The sequence below is a fragment of the Hylobates moloch genome, unplaced genomic scaffold (genome assembly GCF_009828535.3).
Source record: "Hylobates moloch isolate HMO894 unplaced genomic scaffold, HMol_V3 SCAFFOLD_21, whole genome shotgun sequence".
Lineage (NCBI taxonomy): Eukaryota > Metazoa > Chordata > Mammalia > Primates > Hylobatidae > Hylobates > Hylobates moloch.
This window is the reverse complement of record NW_026652296.1, coordinates 51,619,318-51,639,668: the sequence shown is the minus strand read 5'-3', so window position 1 is coordinate 51,639,668 and position 20,351 is coordinate 51,619,318. Positions and strand designations below refer to the sequence as shown.

At 39.8% G+C, this 20,351-nt stretch overlaps 1 protein-coding gene across 4 annotated transcripts in view; it reads right to left on the bottom strand.

Annotated features, from left to right (window-relative positions):
* Window positions 1-20,351, bottom strand: part of PAK5 (p21 (RAC1) activated kinase 5) — a 293,777-nt gene that overhangs the window by 100,010 nt on the left and 173,416 nt on the right. For all 4 annotated transcript variants that reach the window (XM_032142712.2, XM_032142713.2, XM_032142714.2 and 1 more), the window contains one exon: window positions 9,895-10,109. In XM_032142712.2, the coding sequence (XP_031998603.1) occupies window positions 9,895-10,098 (204 nt within the window). In that variant the 5' untranslated portion in view covers window positions 10,099-10,109. The remainder of the gene's footprint in view (window positions 1-9,894; window positions 10,110-20,351) is intronic.

Sequence of the window (20,351 nt, the reverse complement as noted above, 5' to 3'; positions counted from 1 at the left end):
GGGCCTTTGCAGTTACAGAAGTGGGATCTTCAACAAAGCCTTTAAACTTTCTAAGACTTGCTTTCCTTACCCAAAAGACGGAGTTACTACTCTCGAATTGAAAAGGCTGGTATGGGGCTAAGTAAGATAGTGTATCAGTCAGTTGTCCTGTAAGGCTGCACAACAAACCATCCACACTCAGTTTCATACAATGAGGTTGGGGCTGGGTGGCTCTGCTTCCAGTTTCAGAGATGCAGGCAGTCTGTTATCTAAGGCATATTCTTATGATGTTGGCATAAGCACAGAGGGAAATCTTAGCTGTCCATTAGAAGTCTGCTCACATCACCCCATTGGCCATGCGAGTCACATGCAAATTCAAGGGATGGGGAAGTACTCAGTCCTTTATGAGACTGTGGTGAGAAAAATGAAAAATTGAGTTTATTGAGTTTTTGAGACAGGGTGTCACTCCATTACCCTGTCTCTAAAAAAATAAATAAATAACTGGGTTCAACTTAGAAATTGGGTGAATTTGCACAAATCAATCATACTGAGTCAAGACTTATCTGTACAACTGGGTTAAAACTATTTGTTATTATAAGTGCCACAAAAGAATAAATCTGAAACATTTTTTACTCTGTAAAACACCATCTGATATTTGGTAACCATACTCTTGATTTTGGTCAGGCCTGTTGCCTAAGAGATTTCAACAAAAACTAGAGATTACTATAGATTTAACACCTGCATTGCCTTCACACCAGCTTCTGCTCTGGGAGTAGAGTTGGGGTAAAACACTCAAGTGGAGGTACTCACAGGAACCCTCAGTATATGCGGTCCCTGTGTGGGTTCTTCTCTATTGCTTCCTCCCAGGAGTTACAGGTGCGGAATACAGCCACTGCAGGAATGCTGCGAACAGCATTTTGAACCATGAGAAGAGGCTTTCAGGAATAGATCTAACCACCAACTGGTGGTAAATAACTTTCCAATATAACCTATAACTGACAATTGCTTTAAAATGGTACATTCAGTTTGTGTTTACCTTGGTCTTGAGGGTGGCAGGAGATTAAATCTTTCAAGTTCTAAGCATGAGTGGGAGTCACAGAGGGCCACATGCCTTTTTTATTTTGATTTAGAAGGATTATTTTCTAATAATCCTTGGCAGGAGATTACAGTTACTCTTTGATGGGGAGTAACTGAGAGCATTCATTCATGAGGTCTCAGTGACCCAATTTTAGTTGGGACACTAAGAGCTGTCTTCCAAATGCCGGGATCATGGACCATGAATCTCCAGTTATTCTCCGCTGGTTCCAGGGAGCTGCAGGTGTGACAGGTGTGACATCACCCATTTATGATTACAGAGCTGTCACACTGGGTACCAGGATGGCCCTGCCAAGAGGCCTGGAGGTGTGTGGTTAACAGAAGAAGTGGTGGGTACCCGCAGGGGTAAATTCCCTGGGGTGATACTGTCTTCTCTGAAAACATCAGCTTTTGTTTTTAGAGTAATAACTAGGCCATGTGAGCTTAAGTTTGTTCAAAGTTTAAGGAAATCTTAAAGTGGCTTATGTAAAACACTGCAAAACACTGATGTAAACAAAGATGTTTCTTATTAGTGGTTGATATAGTTTGTTACTTTTAAAGAGGTGTGAGAAAGAGACATTTACGGGGAAAGATGGTGTGGTGGCATGGTGCACATCAAAAATAACCACATTAATACAACGAAAAACTGCTTGGCTGAATTTTCCAGATTGGATGGGATCATAAAAATGAAGAAATATAATAAATCTAGCTTTGGTTTTGGATTTCTTCTTTTATTTGGAAACAAGGTTACCTCGCCCACATCTCCTGAATTTAGGCAAATGAGAAAATGGGGGCCAGTGTGATGTTTCTACTCCACAGTCTTTGTGGCGGTGGGAGGGTTGAAAAGGCATACTGACACTGGAAGGAGGGATTCCAGGAAGTAGTAGGCACCGAGAGAGATGTGAGTGTCCAAGTCCCTTGTCCTCACTGGTTTTGCAAGTATAAAAATAATATAAACAACTTTAACAAAGGATCAGCAATCTCTCCTTCCGCGGAGGGCCTTGGTTCTGAAGAACTCAATGCAGTTCTTCTGAAGTGGCATTTTTGACAAGAGGTTTTAAAACATAGGTAATCTGTCTAATGGGTTTCATTTTATAATTACTTTTACTTTGCAATGAAACTAACTGTCTTTATAACATATACACTCTTTCTTCTTTAAGAAGGTTTGAATTTTTATTAAATGTCTTCTGATAATCATTAAGTTGGAAGAACTTCCTGCATCCCAACTTTTCACAACCATTTGACTAATACATCTCTAACACCTGCAGGATTACATATTAGATCAATATATTTGGTACACTATACATTGGGTCTGACCTTTAAATAAATCAATTCATTTTGTATTAGGACAATTTCTTGATCTGAGACCTGTGTCCTTCATGCACAGAGGCTTCACAAAATAGCAAACTCCTGACTGTGGCTTCCAAAAGTGCCCCCGTGCCATCCAATCTCTGCTTGTCCATCTGGCCATATCCCCCACCCCTCTCCCCATCATGCTCTGCTCTACCCAACAGATGATCTGTGTTTCCTTTAAACTCCTCAAGCTTGTTCCTGCTACAGGGTCTCAGGACTAGTTCTTCCTCCTTCCTTTGAATATATCTCTTTCCAGGGTCTTCTCCTGGCTCCATTGTTACCTCTTAGAAGTGCCCTGATGTTCACCCAGATGAGAACTTAGAAATGAAAAGGGGTGACCCAGCTCAGTGAACACGAAGGCATTGGACTTCATGTTGCAGAAGAGATGCTTCTAGCTCAACATTATATTTTAGCAGAAACAGGTCTAAAAGAAGGGAGAGGCAAAAACAAACAAACAAACAAAAAACACTGATTTAAGAGGATAGGAAAGTAATGGGGAATCTAATCTATGAGCTTTAAGAAGAGACCTGTTAAGGGAGCCAGAAAAGTCATGAGGCGGCAGCCCCAGCTCTCAGAATTGCTGGGAGCTTCACTCAGCTAGGAGCATGGCAAACATCTGGAAACAGTTTAAATTGCTTGGCAACAACTCTCAGAAAGTAAAGGAGGCACTAAAAGAAATAACTCCTTCTGGCTTAATTCTGACCAACAAGGAAGAGCACATCAGTTATGTGTAATGGAGAATGAACCTTGGGGAAAACGGTTACCTTAGGTCAAAGGGAAATAATGCTAGAAAATGTCAGATAGTTGCCCTGTATTTTGGGAAAGCAGATTTTTAAAAATATTCAAGGAAAGAGAGAATCCCACGGAAATAAAACTAAGAAAAATGATATAGCTCTAAATACAATGCAAAATTGAGAATCACAAAAATAGAGAAAGGCAGAGAATTTCAGAGTAATTAAAGTAGACTCAATTTTGGATGAGCTTTCAACATAAACTACAATGGGAGAGAAAATAAAACAGTGGTCTTCAAGAATGGGATGGCCAGACCTAAAGATTTACCTCTCTTGATTTTACCTGTTTTTGTGAATAGAGAGGTTTTTGTTTTATTTTTATTTTTATTTTTTTATCTTTTATTTATTTATTTTTTTATCTTTTTTTTTTATTATACTTTAGGTTTTAGGGTACATGTGCACAATGTGCAGGTTTGTTACATATGTATCCATGTGCCATGTTGATTTCCTGCACCCATTAGCTCGTCATTTAGCATTAGGTATATCTCCTAATGCTGTCCCCGCCCCCCCCCCCACCCCCCAAGAGCTTCTGCACAGCAAAAGAAACTACCATCAGAGTGAACAGGCAACCTACAGAATGGGAGAAAATTTTTGCAACCTACTCATCTGACAAAGGGCTAATATCCAGAATCTACAATGAACTCAAACAAATTTACAAGAAAAAAACAAACATCCCCATCAAAAAGTGGGCAAAGGACATGAACAGACACTTCTCAAAAGAAGACATTTATGCAGCCAGAAAACACATGAAGAAATGCTCATCATCACTGGCCATCAGAGAAATGCAAATCAAAACCACAGTGAGATACCATCTCACACCAGTTAGAATGGCCATCATTAAAAAATCAGGAAACAACAGGTGCTGGAGAGGATGTGGAGAAATAGGAACACTTTTACACTGTTGGTGGGACTGTAAACTAGTTCAACCATTGTGGAAGTCAGTGTGGCGATTCCTCAGGGATCTAGAACTAGAAATACCATTTGACCCAGCCATCCCATTACTGGGTATATACCCAAAGGAGTATAAATCATGCTGCTATAAAGACACGTGCACACGTATGTTTATGGCGGCACTATTCACAATAGCAAAGACTTGGAACCAACCCAAATGTCCAACAACGATAGACTGGATTAAGAAAATGTGGCACATATACACCATGGAATACTATGCAGCCATAAAAAATGATGAGTTCGTGTCCTTTGTAGGGACATGGATGAAACTGGAAAACATCATTCTCAGTAAACTATCGCAAGGACAAAAAACCAAACACCGCATGTTCTCACTCATAGGTGGGAATTGAACAATGAGAACTCATGGACACAGGAAGGGGAACATCACAATAGAGAGGTTTTTAAAGCAGTAGTCAGCAGCAGTCGATAAAAAAGGAAGAGACAGAACCTCAGCTTTGAAAGATTATAAAATACCGAAGACTACAAAGACAAACAAAACTAAGTCAGAGCCAGTTTTGCATTGGTCTTCTCTGTGACTCTTCAATCTTTAAAAGATAAAAAGAAGATAGTTAAGAAGGCTTTGAAGGCTAAATTAGAAAAGGGACGGTAAATAAGGATCTAACAACTTAAAAAACTTCAAAAGAGCTGGTTTAGAGAAATTATATAGTATACACGAAAAGGGATGGAATATTGTATTCAATAATCTTTGAAAAGGTTGCAGAGATTAGAAGATTGCTGGGCAAATGGAAAAGACGAAAGTCTCTATTTTCATTTAAAACAACAAAAAAGTCAGTAGTGTGTGAAAGGCGAGTTGCAGAAGCCACAGATAATCACATTTAATATAAGTTCCAAGATAGTGTTTCTCAAAATTTTTGTCTCAGGAACCTCTTAAAATTATTGAGGACCTAAGAGACCTTAGTTTATGTCATATCTATTAATATTCACTGCATTAGATATTAAAACTGATAAACTTATTTATTTACTTGAGACAGGTTCTTGCTCTGTTACCCAGGCTGGAGTGCAGTGGTTCAATCGTGGCTCACTGTAGCTTTGACCTCCTAGGCTCAAGCGATCCTCCCACCTCAGCCTCCAGAGTAGCCGGGATGACAGGTGCACACCAGCATGCCTGGCTAATATTTTTTTATTATTATTTTTAGTGGAGATGAGGTTTTGCTATGTTGCCCAGGCTGGTCTCAAACTCCTGAACTCAAGCATTCTTGCTTTGGCCTCCCAGAGTGCTGGATTACAGGCATGTGCCCACCCAAGAAAATTTAAAACATAAGACTATAAAGCACACGATCCATTAAGCATCCATCAATCAATGACATTATCACATGTAATGTAGCTTCTCCATCGTATACACAGGAAACGAGAGTAAAAAAAGCAAACTCTAATTTTGCAGACTCCCCAAAAGAGTCTGAGGAATCCCCGCAGGTTTAGACCACACTTTTGAGAATCCCTGCAAGAAAATTTTCATCATGGGCCCAAGAAGACATGAACACAGACGTCCATGACAATATTATTAATATTTATAATAGCAAATACTTGACAATATCCCTTAGTAGGGAAATGGATAAATTGAAAAAAAAAGCTAGAGTCATTTTTAAATAAATTCATTTTCTACACATCAGTGTGAGTTAATCTCAAAACACTATTAAGTAAAAAAGCAAGTTAGAGATTATATACATTATGACATCACTTCATAAAATTCAGATATGCCAAATAAAACTATCTAATATTATTTATATAATTCTACCTGAAAACTAAAAAGAAATATGAAGCAAATATTAAGATACGTTTTTTTTTTTTCATTTTAGGCAGAAGCTACAAAAGCTTTTAAATATCCTCTGTATTTTTTTTTTTTAGCATTTTCAAATGATTTCTAGGCTGTAACAAAGGGAAAGGGTGATCATTATGTTGTGGCTTTAGTCCACCTAGAACAGCAGTTCTTCAAGTATGTCTATCCATCAGCAGCACCAGCAGCATCTGAGAGCTTGTTAGAAATGCAAGTTATCAGGCTCACTCCAGACCTACTGAACCAGAATCCCTAGGGTGGGGCTTGGGAATCTGAGCTATAACAAGCCCCCAGGGAAATTCTTATGAAAGTCTAAGTTTAAGAACTACTGGCCAATCACAAACAAATACGACAATTCAACCTGCCCTTTACATAATGCATCTAATTCAGCACAGATTTTGGTAATATTGCTTATGATGTTCTCATGGATGAAATGACATTAGATATAAAAGGAGTTTCTCAATGATATTTGCCAAATGTTTCAAAGGGAACCTCCCCTTGGGGTGTTCAGGTTGTCTTGGCTAGCCTACATGGCCTACATGGCTAGCCCAAAAGTTTGGGCACACAAACTTTTGACACAAGTACAAGCTAACTTGTGGCTTCTGGTTAAATTTCTGACAGTTTGGAAATCCCGGCCAGTGTAAACTCACATTGATACCTTATGTGGATACATTCTTTTATACTACTTAAATCAAAGTTCTCAAAGTGTGGTCCTCAGACTAGCAGCATCAGTACCACCTGGAAACTTATTAGAAATGCAAATTCTTGGGCCCCATCCCAGTTCTACTGAATCAGAAATTCTGAGAATGGAGCCCAGCAATCTGTGTTTTATCAAACTCTTCAGGTGATTCTGATCTACTGTATGGTTGGAGAAACCCTGGCGTAAATAAGTCTACACAGAGGAGAGGTGTGTCCTGGGTAAGCATGACAATGGGTAAGCATGAGGTTCTAAACAGGAACAGCTGAAATCCTAAATAATCAAGGAAGAGTGTTGGTGGCAATGGCGGATTTCCACTCAGAACTAGCTTGGCAAAGCTTGCTGACAAGTACTGGAGAACTGGCATTTTCCACAACGTCAGGGGAGACACACTTCCTCCACTGACTGTTTTTATGTCATGATCTCTTTTCTCATTTTCCTTTCTCAATTTAAAGGACACTAGAATGGTTGGTTCTATTTAACGTAAATAATTTTGCCAAAATGGCTTTAAACATGCATGGCTATATTCAGTCTTTTCTGTCCATTTATTCATTACTTCTTATTTCAAGGACTTTTGACTTCTGAGATATATTCTCTGTACTTTATAATATGTCATTCTTAGGTGACTTGTAAGATTTTTCCAGAGAAGCCATTTCCAAAAAATGGGATCATACAAACTATATGACACAGTTTGGCCCCTTAAACCTTTTAATTTTTACTTATTGTAAGAGTCTGGTAGTCACAGGATTCTGTTTGACCACCAATATTGTCTACTGTCTGCCATTGGTGTTAACTGAACTCATATGTGGAGACATATTTACACTCATATTTGGAGAAAGACAGGATTTGCTTTATGGGAGTTTAGTGTTAGTATGAGGTACCAGATTTTTTGGGTGTTCTTCAGTTAAATGGATTTGATTAACTTTACTCTTTATGGGTGAGATCCAACCTAGCTGGATCTTGTTTCTGTCACTCCTTGTCTGTTTTTATTTTATTTTTTCCTTCAGGGGCACAATTGTGCCTGAAGTCTCATTTGCAGAAATCCAGGACCTGCTCTATACGTGAGATGTATCTTCCAGTCATCACCCAGTTAACATTTAAGTGTCTATCACTAATATTTTAGTCTTTTCATTTCATATGGACTGAATGCTCATGCGTTTGGCACAAGGGCTGGAAAGCCCATACTAGTGAGTAAGAGAAGCACAGGTTTGGCAGCTTAGAAGTGAGGAAATCTTGCTCCAACTCTCGGTGGGACTGATTGTCAGAGAGGAAAGGATAACGAGCCAGCCCACCTAGGAGATGGAAGAAATGAAGTAGAAGGTTCTGCTAAGTCCCACATCCACTGAACATGATGGGTTACCACTAAGATGAGAGCCTCTTTCTTTGCTCCCAAACAGGACCTGCTAGGATCTGGACGAGTGAAAAACCATGGGGAAGTAAATGATACTTTGTCCTAAGCAAATAATGCATACACTCTGACAAGACGGCACATGTCCTGGGTCTTCAGCTAGAATGTTTCTTTAAGACTCTGCTTCCATCTAGAATGTTTCTTATCCAATGATAATGATAATGATACTCCAGGGTAAGAAAATAAGTCTTAGTTTCATGTGAGAATTTTTCCTTCACCGTGGTGATAAATAGTAGAAGACTTTTCGGGGCACACTGCTCATTCCATTTTCTGGGTTTTGTAAAAACTTGGGATATAAGAAAAACAATGAAACTAAACAAGCAGACTTTTTCTAATCCCAACTTTTTAAAGATATGGTCCACCTTATTATATGATCATTAGTGAAGTGCTTGCCTTCTCTTAGGGAGAAAATTATGTTCAATAGTAGGATATTGCCACATGCAAACTAGTAGAGTTGGTTAGTCAGTTTCTAATAAATATCAATTGATATCTGTTTAAAATGACAGCCTCCTTTTGTTCCCAAAGCTTTGTCTTCTCAAATATCCATTTGTGTGTGTGTGTGTACTTAACATTTTAGTTGGTTTGAAAAGTTTTGAAATTCTACCAGAAAATCAAACTCACAAAATGCAGAATTATAAGACTCTGTATTGATCTTTGGGCAGAACAGACTCATATGTTCAATACCAGAATAGAATGACCAGCACTGTGCATGAACAATGGAATCACAGTTCTAATTTAGTCAGGTCACGTGATATTTCATAAGCATTTCCCATAATGTATCAGCTGTTCTCTTTCTTTGCATCCCTTTAAAAATGTTCTGCATATTATTTAAATACAGTTTATGCAGTATTCATGTTAACGCAGAATAACATATTCAAAAAACACAGATGTCTACTAATATAATGAGCAAGGAAAGAATCTGAACTTCAAGCTTTGTATAGATTATGAAACTCTGGAATGATCCACTGGATAATATGATTATAAATTTCAATGATGTTTAACTCCTGTAGAGAAGTTTTGGGCAATTGCCTGATAGTCTATAGAATTCTTATCATTCTGAAGTGCAGAAGAAAACTGCAATCCCTGGATTTTCTTTGTAGTAATTGGCATAATTGAAATTTTTTTGGGTCTGCTTTCTGCTTATGTGTAATTACTTTTATGAGCATTTATTGCCAAAAATTTCCTAGCTACATATTTAAGATAAATTATATCTTATTCTAGGACTCAAATTACTTGCCTTTATTTGAAATAGCTCTCTCTTAGGCTATAAAGACAAATTTGAAAGCTATAAAGACAAATAAATATGTGCATATATGTTTGTATATATATACACACATATTTATTTGATTATATAAACATATATATGTATATGCCTATATATGCATATGTATATATTTATAAATATTATTATTAAAATCTATTGGTAGTAAATTTTATATGAAAGAAAACGTTAAATATTTTGAGAGCAAATGGAAAACAACAAAAGGTAGTCTAATGTTGGTCGGAAGCTATTGCCAATATTAACCAGAGTGGATGGATAATATGCTTCAGTATAAAGTCTAACAGAAACACCATTTAAAGTCAAAATAAAAATGTCCTATTTTGTGATCATATTTTATGTGTCTGATTTTTTAAAAAATCACATCTAAAGCCGAAGTTCCTTTTCATGTGCTGTAATTTATAAGAAATGGTGAAAATTATAATCATGAAAGAATGATTGTGAATAATCTGTGAATGTTAAAAAATATGTGGTTTGGCATTTTGTAGCTTGCTTATAAAGCTGATGCAGTGCATCAAATAAGAGCATGATTCTTAAGCCCAGCCAAAGATGGAGCCCTCACCATACCTTCATAGGAGCCAGCTGGATGGGTGTGATGCATGAAGGGTCCACCATAGGCTTTGGCCTGTTGGCCGTATCTGCTAACAGGCTGTGCCACTGCTGGGGAAGGCCGGTAAACTTCTGCTCTTGTGGATCAAACCCAGTATGAACCCTGTGTTCAAAGTTGGATGGGCCAGATATTTCAATCTTTTTCTTTTTCTTCCCAAACATGATGCCAAAACCTGGGAAATGTAAATAGAAAAGAGGCAGCTGTTTATATCTTGCCAGTAGAAGACCATGAGAAAGCTATTGTTAATTCATTCAGGGCAACATCTTTTCAGTTATTCCTCTAGATCCCAGCTGCAAAAGATAAAAGTTGAATTTTCGGGGTGTGTAAATTAGATAATTTTATTCAATTTTTTTTGTTCCCTCCTTAAACTTGCCATGTGGATTAGAGTTCCCTGCCCCATTGACTTTGATTTGGCCACGTGACCCGCTTTGACTATGGAGGGAAAAGACAGTTAGCAGGTTCAGGGCAGAAGTTTTTGGAGGCATTGTATGTTTCCACTTTTTCGTTGTGCTCCTGTCACTTGCCACAAAGATCTCTCTCTCAGGTAGATGACACTTCCTCAGCCTACGTCTTGGAAGGAGAGACGCATGAGGGCAGACACAAGGCCAACCTCCAGTCTGAAGCCAAGACCAGGCAAGCTCAACTGAGATATTGTTGAGCCACGGCTGACTCGCAAATGAGAAATAAAGTAGGTAATGAAGCCACTGAGATTTTGGCCTTGTTTGTTATATAGCATTATTAAAGCGGACCAGTACACAGGGAGAAACATTTCAAAGTTTGGTATGTACTTAAAATCCAAAACATTTGTGGGGAATAAAATATATGCATACATGAAAAATGGGTTGATGATGATAGTCACCACATAAAGGATCAAACAAGTAAATATTTACAAAGCGCTTAGAAAACCATCTGTCACAAAGTAATTACTTCAAGTATTAATTATACACTTCTGGACAAATATACAAGAAAGTTGACTGATATTACCTGCAGAGAAGGGAACCAGGGGAAGAAGGCAGGGAGGAAGACTCACTTTTCACTGTATATTATATTTACAATTTTTTACAGTGTACTTTACCTGTTTGAAACAACATAGTTTACCTGGGTGAAACATAGCCAGTGACCAGAATACCTCTAGAAAATATGTAAAATAGGCAAAGTGTGCTTTATGGTGTTGAAAACACATAAGGTAACCTGGGTTTGCATCCCAGGTAGGTCACCTATTCACTGTGATCCCAGATAATTGCTTTTTCCTCTCTGTATCTACTCATCTGTGAATAGAAAAATCATCATTTTGAGAATCCTTACAACACTGCATGGGCATTGTAAAAGATGATGTTTTGGCCTATGTGTTGATTTGTTGAGGAAGATTTATCTCAGCCCTTGGACTGGAATAGGTGGGTCATATATTCCTACACTTCTTTTTTTTTTTTTTTTTTTTTGAGACAGAGTCTCACTCTGTCGCCCAGGCTGGAGTGCAGTGGTGCAATCTCGGCTCACCGCAAGCTCTGCCTCCCAGGTTCATGCCATTCTCCTGCTTCAGCCTCCTGAGTAGCTGGGACTACAGGCGCCCGCAACCATGCCCAAGCTAATTTTCCTGTATTTTTAGTAGAGACGGGGTTTCACCGTGTTAGCCAGGATGGTCTCGATCTCCTGACCTCGTGATCCGCCCACCTTGGCCTCCCAAAGGGCTGGGATTACAGGCGTGAGCCACTGCGCCCAGCCTATATTCCTACACTTCTATGTATATATTCTTCACAGCATTTACCCACTTGTGATTAATTAATTACATATAATGGTGTGCTCAGTGTCTGTTTTAACTACTAGAATGTAAGATCCAGGAGGGAAAGGATGCTTCCTGCTTTTTCATTATTGTTTGCCTGGCCTATAGTAGGGCTCACAAAATATTTGTTGATGGACTAAAATCACCCTGAACAGCACATTTATTCAGTAAATAGCACATGGGGTTGGAGCTCCATGTTCTCTCACTCTCCTCTACCTCCCTTCATCCTCTGTTAAAACTGTTACTTCTTTCAAACACTTGTCCCTGTGCGGTAAGCAGGGTCTTCCCATGCCTTCCAGTTTTCTCAAGTTCCTTTTCCATCCTCTACCTACATGAATATTCTCTCAGCAATGCTCAGATCACTCACAGCCTTCACTCCCTGGACTCCGTCAAAACCCATCATTCTGGTTGTTACTTCAGACTAATTTGGAAGGGCTGTAATGAAAACGGATGAAAGATTATAAGGACTTCAACTACCTTGATATATTATCTTTCCTGGAAAATATAATTATAATTTAAAACAATTCTATAAGTACTTTAGTACAAGTAGGTCAATAAATACAAGTCAGCTGACCTTAAACGCTTGGGCACACCCAAACCAAAGTGTCAAGAAGTAAAGGAACCCTGCTGTCATAGACTGCTGCTGAGATGGCCCACAATGTTTCATTCTTCCTGGTATCCATGCCTTCAAGGAGGCCTCTCCCACACTGACTCTGGACTTGGATATATAATTTGCTGTGACCAATGAGACAAGAGAAAATATGACACCAATACGCACTGTGCCTGCACACTGGGGCTTGCCTGCCCTCTTGCTGTCCTTAGAAACAGCAGTCAGCAAGAAAACGAAGCCAGCCTATCCTGCTGGAAGATGAGGGGCCATGTATCCCAGTTTCCTGTCTCCCCAGCCAGCAACCAGTCGACCCTGAGAAGCAGAGCTGCCCAGCTGACCGGCAGCTATCCACGTGAGTGAGCCCTAGTCAAAACCAGCAGAAGAACTACACAGTTGAACTGAACTTAAAATTATCACTTACAGATTCAGGACACAAATAAATGTCTTTTTTTCGGCTTTAAACCATTATGTTTTGGAGTAGACTGCTACACAGAAAGAGCTGACATAACAAAAACCCTGATTATCACCCTCTACCTTGCATCTTCAGATGCTTGCCATTTTTAGGTTTCTATTTTAGCTGCTTCAAAGTTTCAAGTTAACAACATCCAATCTCGGTAACTATATTAGCTGTTACACAATTGAGTGCTAACTCAGAGGAGTTTTGATTGTGATATTACTATCTGGTTGAAGGCCTGGAATGTTTTCAGTGGCAGGAAATTACACCAATAATTAGCTCTATATACCATCTCTCTGAATTATTTAGTGAGCATAAAATACATTTGAAAATATAATTTGGCCATTTGTTGGTTGAGTCTGCTTGACAGTTTAAGAAATTTTAGCTATGACCATTTTTTTAAAAAGCAAGGTAGAAATTATTTCAGAAAAATCATTTGAGCAGAGTTTCTTGGCCTGTATTCATACCTGAACAAGCACTGAAAATGCTAGGTCAAATATTTTTAGAGGCAGAATAGAAATGTCTTATTATTCCCTTTCTCATTGTGAATTTCCCCGTGGTTGCTATGCCACTCAATGAGAGCGTTGAAAAGAAAATATCAATGAACTAATACTGTTTCTGTTTTTAAACAACAGAGTTGTGGAGAGGAAATCCACAGCCGAATTAATCTACCTACACTGCATCGTGTGATACAACACAACTATGATTTCAATGGTCAAACATGCAGTTCTACCTCTCCAGTAAGTTTGAGTTAAAGAGTTACAAAGGAACAACGTAAAAGGAAAACACAAAACAGCTCTAAATCCTGAAGCAATATTCCTGGGAAGTTCACAGGTGCAGAGACAAAATCTCCAAGATGTACTGTGACATTCTATCAGCAGTGGCTACTACTCTGTTAGCAAGGAGGAGGCCCACACTCAGGTGAAAGAGACAGGGTCCTAGTGCCTTTTAGCACCATGGGACAGAGGGACCCCTAGTAGGGAAGTGAAGACCTGCTTGGCAGATTATTTCTTCTCTCTGATGTGCTCATGCTCAGTCTCTACCTACTAGGGCACTAAAAGTTCAATGCGTCTTATCCCACATTCATGGTAGCCCTCTGTCAGGGGTCCCCAAGACCGCCCCCAGGCTTGATGATTCATGAGGAGAACTCATAGACTCTGCATACAGTCATACTCGTGGCTGTGATTTATTACAGTGAAAGGATACAAAACAAAATTAGCAGTGGGAAAAGGTGCATGGGGCCAAGTCCAGAGGATACCAGGTGCAGGCTTTCAGAGGTCTTCTGGTGAACTCACACGGGTTGTGGTTAATTCCCCCAGGACTGATTGTGACAACACACGTAAAAAGCCATCTACTGGGGAAGCCCATCAGAGATGAAGGGCCTGAGGATTTTATTTCGTACTGGTCACATAGGCACCCCTTGCTTAGTCCATATTTAAATTCCAGGAGGAAAACAGGGGTTGAACATAAACCTCATTTTTTTTTTTTTTTTTTTGCGTAAACAGTTTAGGCACAGCAAGCCATTCTTTATTAGGAAATGGTGAGGAACTTGCTAAAATCCAAGTTCCCAGATGCCAACCAAGGGCCAACCTGGCAAATAGGCTTTTTTCTAGGATATGCATCCTGAAGCCTGCTAGACTAACTCTTTTCTGCAGAGGAGGTGTTATTATCATCACCCTTTCATAGAAGAGGAAACAGATGCTCAGAGTCCAGGTTAGAAACTTGTAAAACTGGAGATTGAGAATCTCAAAACACAAGCTTTTAATCACTTGTGAGAGCAATGTATGGCTGCCCTGTATTTACCTTCTCTGCCAGTTACACCATCCTACCTTTCTTAGGGAACCCAGTTGGTGTGGATGGTGAGGTTTCTTGGGTCCTGTCACGTCTCTCTAGAAAGGCCCTTTCCGAGAAATTACAAACTGTGTCACTGAGCAGGTGAAGCTGAGCAGCCTCTCCTATAGAAGAAAAGATCCCTGCTGCTCAGCACCCATGTAAACCAAGGGCACAGCATACCTCCTTCCACACCTCAGTGTCCAGCAGACCTACTTCCTAACAGCTGCGTAGGTATCTTTCAGTACAGAAAGTTACATAGGTTTAAAAGTAGGCAATTCAAGAATTAATTTGAAGTATTTCTTCATTTCTTTGCTGCATTATTAAACACTTTATTATTTGTTTCAGTATGTGAACATTCACCTGGCAGTTTGATTCAGCATTAACCAAGTTGGTTCCTTAGCTAAATAAGTTTGGGAAACAATGAATTACATAAGGTCCCTTTGTGGGACATTTCAAGGTCTTCATTATGCTGGTATTAGTTTAGTTCCTAGAGGAGGATGGTAAACAGATCACAGAGTCCTTGTTTCTGAAAGTTTACTGCAAAACTCACAGCAAACACTGCTTTGATGGATGGTTTCAGTCACCCTATGTTCTTCTATGAAAGATAAGTCTTAGAAGTCATAGAAGAGACTGAAGGAAATCCAGATCCCCAGACTCCAATACCCCATTTCTGCTCTGACATCTTCATGGTTATCTCAGCCCTCAACCTGTTCTCAGGGACAGCCCAGCTCTGTCCCTAACTTAGTGGGTTGCCCTGCCTTAAGCATATGCCTAGTCTAAAAGCTCCAACATGCAGGCATCTCCCAATTCAGGTCTCTGTGAACAGGCATAGGGAGCAGGGAGTCAAAGAAGAAATAGCAGGCAAATGCAGCAGCACCTGGTACTATTCGAGCTGTGCAGGTTGGGGTGATGGCACAGCACCTCATTAGGGACCAGAAGATGCTACTTAAATAATATTCATCTAGGACAAACTGTGTGTCAGACACTGCTCTATATGTACCAATTCACATATTCTGTTCACAGTAATTTATATTGTAAGGACTATCATTATTTCTGCTCCACACACAAGGAAACTGAGGCCTATAGGAATTAAAAAAAATGTGCCCAAGTTCACTCAAGTAGGAAGAAACTGAAATGGAATTCAAAACCCGGCAGTCCACATTTTGAGGACAAATTGGTCCATGCTCTGCTGACTTGAATACTAGTCCAGCCCCCATGGTGCAGCATGCTGTGTGGCCCTGGCAGCCTCTCTCAGATGGAGAGCCATCCATTCTACATGGAGTTAACTCCAGATATGCATAGCTCCTGTAATTGTTTGGATAACTCAATGAGAAGGTATTAGAAGGAAGCCCTACAAGGGACTGGATGATCTGCATGTTGCTTCCATGATAGACAAGGGAGTGGTTAATACTGCTCATAATATCTGGTTGCAAAGGGGACTTTGCTGGTTCTTCTGAGTTGATACACTACAACTCTCTCCCCAGCCCCAGATTCAGTCTCTGCTCTTCTCTGTGCCTTTAAGTTGATTTATATGACTGCGTCACTAGAGCTTCCTTGTCTTTGGCTTCTAGGGGGATTTGACCAATTAGAGGCAATGTGCAGGTGGAGAAAGAGGTTGGGTATTTATTCCCCTGGATTTCTTCGCAAAATTCCCTGGTTTTCTTGCCAAACTTATTTCTCTGGTTTTCTTGCCAAAATTCCCCAATACATACAAGCTTCTGTTGGCATTCCCTTTTCCCTCCAGTTTTCCCTCCAGTTTTTAGTCCCTGTAGGGCTAGATGTGACATCTTCCTACAGTTTTTAGTTTGTGGGTATGCCTACATTTTTTATTGGTTCTCAGAACCTTGCTTACATGTGCCAGGTAAACCCTTCTGGAGGGCACCTTCTGCTTCCCGCCAGGACTCTGACTGGCATGTAGCATACTTGTGGGGCTTATGGTCCCCACTACCCAGGATTCACCAGCAATGCCTAGGGACTAGGGAATAGCCACAAGAAGCCACCACCCATTAAAAGAGGCCAAAGTCTCCATTAACCATATGGAGACCCCTGCTTCTTGCATGTATTCCTTTATAACTATTTAAAAAATATTTTTGTTGCCTTATTTTTCTCTTGGGCATAAAGCTTGAGGTGTTCAAGAAAGCAAGATGGGCATTCTGTGAAATTACTTTCTTTATGAAATTATCTAAAGGGTAATGACAAAAGAATTTTATCAAACAATCCTATTGCCTCCTCAGGCAGCCCATTTTCTCATTAATTTGGGGTTGTGGTTGAAAGCAGGGACCCAGACTTCCTGGATCTGAATCTGAGTCCTGCTACATTTATCAGTTCTGCATTCTTGAGCAACCTGCTTTGCCTCCTTTTGCCTCAGTACCCTATGATAAATGGGAATAATAATATTCTCCCCCTCAGTGGGTTGTTGTGAACATTCAGTGAACTAAGATATGAACAGTGGCTTAGATCTGTGTCTGGTTCCTAGCAAATACAATCCAAATTAGGATTTTAGGGAATGGAGTAGGAACTCTACGACAAACCAGGTCCAATCAGTGGCTGAAGTGCCATTTCTCATCACATCAGGTGGACACGCAGAGGAAGAGGAGCAGCTACTTGACCCCTGCTACAAATTGAGAAGATTCCAGCATTCTTCAACCTTTTCAAAACAATGACTTGTGGCTCAGTCCTGTGTCCCATCCATGGCAACATTTTAAGGTTAATGACATGGATGGTGGTGATGGTCACACAAAAGTGTGAATGTATTTAATGCCACTGAACAGTACAATAAAAATTGGTTAAAATGGTAAATTTTTTGTTATGTATATTTCATAATAATAGTAATAAAAGATAATGACATGGATATGCCCCAGGAGCTTTGATTGCATGGGAGGAAGTAGTTGGCAGGCAGGAGCCATACTGAAGATGGGGTGGGGTACGCACAGGGTGGGGTGGGGCAGGCAGAGCAGGAGTTCACTTATTAGAAAATCCTTTTGTTCATATCCCCCCTCAAAATCTCAAATTGTAATATAACATTTGGGATTAAGAAAGAAATATGTCAAACTGTGTCGATCTAATAAAGAGTTAATATAATTACTGAACTATTAAGGTTTCCAGTCATTCAGCCAGCTAGAGACATAGTAGAAAGAATAAGACCACAGAATTTGAAAATGGTGACTTTAACATACCTCTTAAGAGTGAGTCTTTTCTTACTGACTCCCTCATGAAGAGAGATTTTTCTTTTCTTAGCCTCAGATTTATTTTCCAGAACTTGGTACATGTAATAATGGAAATTTAAGTACTTTAGAAATACCTACCTGTGTTCATGTAATTTAGATTTAATGACTGGCCCGTCACTTATGGGAGAAAGGTGGCTCTTTCAGAAATCACATTACAGAGGGGATGGCACCAACGACACCATCCCCTTTCTGAGATGTCATTGCTCAGATATACATTTATTATAGCCTCAGAATCAAGAACAAAAGATTCTCCAGACTTTTAGCTATGCTGATTTTAGGGAAAATACAACATGGATTACATATTTGAGATGCATAGGAAAATATAAAAATCTTGGGATGGGTTCATCATATAATCTAAAAATAAAGTTGTTTTCTAAAAAAAAACATTATATGTCAAAGTTGTTATAAACGACATAGTTTCCTTTCCTTGGTTTCATCTATTACAGTGTTCCCTAACAGGACCCATCGGACAGTCACTGTGTTTCCCTGGGTGCTTCCCACTCCAGAAGAAACTGTATCAAAGCCTGTTGGGTGAATACAATGATTATCCTTGTACCTGGTCCCCATTTCTATTGCACAGACGCTCATTTTCCAGTTGCTTTGTGACCTGGGCCTGTTTTTTTGACCTGGGTGATAATTCAAACACACTTGCCTTCTCGACAGGTGTAGAAACAGCTGTAGCCCCTTTTCTTCTTTTGTGGATCTGATTCTGGCTTCTAATTTCTACCATTGGGATGTAAATCCTGACTTCATACCTGAATCTTTGTTTCTTATTTGTCCTTCTCTACTTCTGTGAATGTCTTACACCCTTCCCTCTGATCATGATGTTTGGATCTTACCTGTCTGCTGGTTTCTTCTTATCTGAGCTTTCTGATTCTGCCCTGATTCTGAAATCTGTGCCCACAGTTGGATTTAGCATATACATTCATCTGAACTGCACACTTCCTAGACCCTCAACATCATCAGACCTTTCTGCTCTAACTCAACCCCTCATCCCGGCTTCAACTCCTCACCCTGGCTTCAACTCATCCCTCTCAACTTTCTGCAATATGCAACATCCAGTATTGACGAAAGGCACACTTTAAGGCAAACATATTTAAATTTGAATCATTTTCACATTGTCAGAATGAAAACATAATATTGAGATAATAGCAAAGAGAAAATCATGGGTTTTAGAGTAACATCAACGTAGTAAGTACTCAGAAAAACTGCATGGAAAATGTGTTAAATATAACAATCAAAAGCCACTACTTCACCATGGTTTTATTCTTTACTATAAGTTTACTTCTCCTTTATGCCAAAGATTCCAAATATGGAGACAGAGCCCAAACTTCTCTCTTAAGCTCCATGTCTATGCTTCCAAAGCTCCTCTTGGATTATTCTCATTTTTGACACTCAGCATCTCCAAAACTTAACTCATGACCTCCTACTTGCTCTACCTGTTTCTTTCCTACATATCTCAATCCTTATATAGATAGCACCGCATTGCATTAAATTGCGGAAGCCAGTTCTGAGAGTTCACTTTGCCTTTCTCTTCTGCATCATCCTGCACATTCAATCATCATCAATTCCTATCCATTCTGCTCCCCAGATGTCCATTACATCTATACCCCTCTCTGAATTCCCACTGTATTAGTTTCCTAAAGTTGCTGTGACAAATTCCCACAAACTTAGCAGCTTAGATAATGCAGTGTATTTTCTTACAGTTCCGGAGGTCAGAAGTATAACATGGGTCTCACCGGGTAAAAATCAAGGCATTGGCAGGGGTATGTCCCTTTCTGGAGTCTCTAGAGGAGAATATATTTCCTTGTCTCTTCCAGCTTCTAGAAGTCACTTGTATTCCTTGGCTGATAGTGCATCTCTCTCTGACTGTTATTCCAGCTTTCCCAATTTCTTTTTCTTTTTCTTTTTCTTTTCTTCTCTTTCTTTTTTTTTTTTTTTTGACAGGGTCATGTGCTGCCCTCCAGGCTGGAATGCTGTAGTGTGATCTTGGTGATCTTCCTGTTCTTGGCTCACTGCAACCTCTGCCTCCCAGGTTCGAGCGATTCTCTGGCCTCAGCTGCCCGAGTGGCTGGGATTACGGGCATGCAACCATGATGCCCAGCTAATTTTTATATTTTTAGTAGAGATGGGGTTTTGCCATGTTGGCCAGGCTGTTCTCAAACTCCTGACCTCAGGTGATCTGCCTGCCTCAGCCTCCCAAAGTGCTGGGATTACAGGCGTGAGCCACCGTGCCCGGCCCATCTTTCCCATTTTCCTCTGACTCTCTTATTTTGTCTTTCTCTTCTACTTTAAGAACCCTTGTATTATATTGGACCAGCCTGGATAATCTCCCTATTTTAAAGTCATCTTATTAGCAACAGCAATTCCACCTGCAACCTTAATTCCCCTTACAGATTTCAGGGATTAGGACGCTGACATCTTGCAGGGAGGTGTCTACCGCACCCATTGTCCCTGCTCTGTCTGTGTCAGCATCACTTCTCTCTTAGGCTACTATAAAATTATCTAGC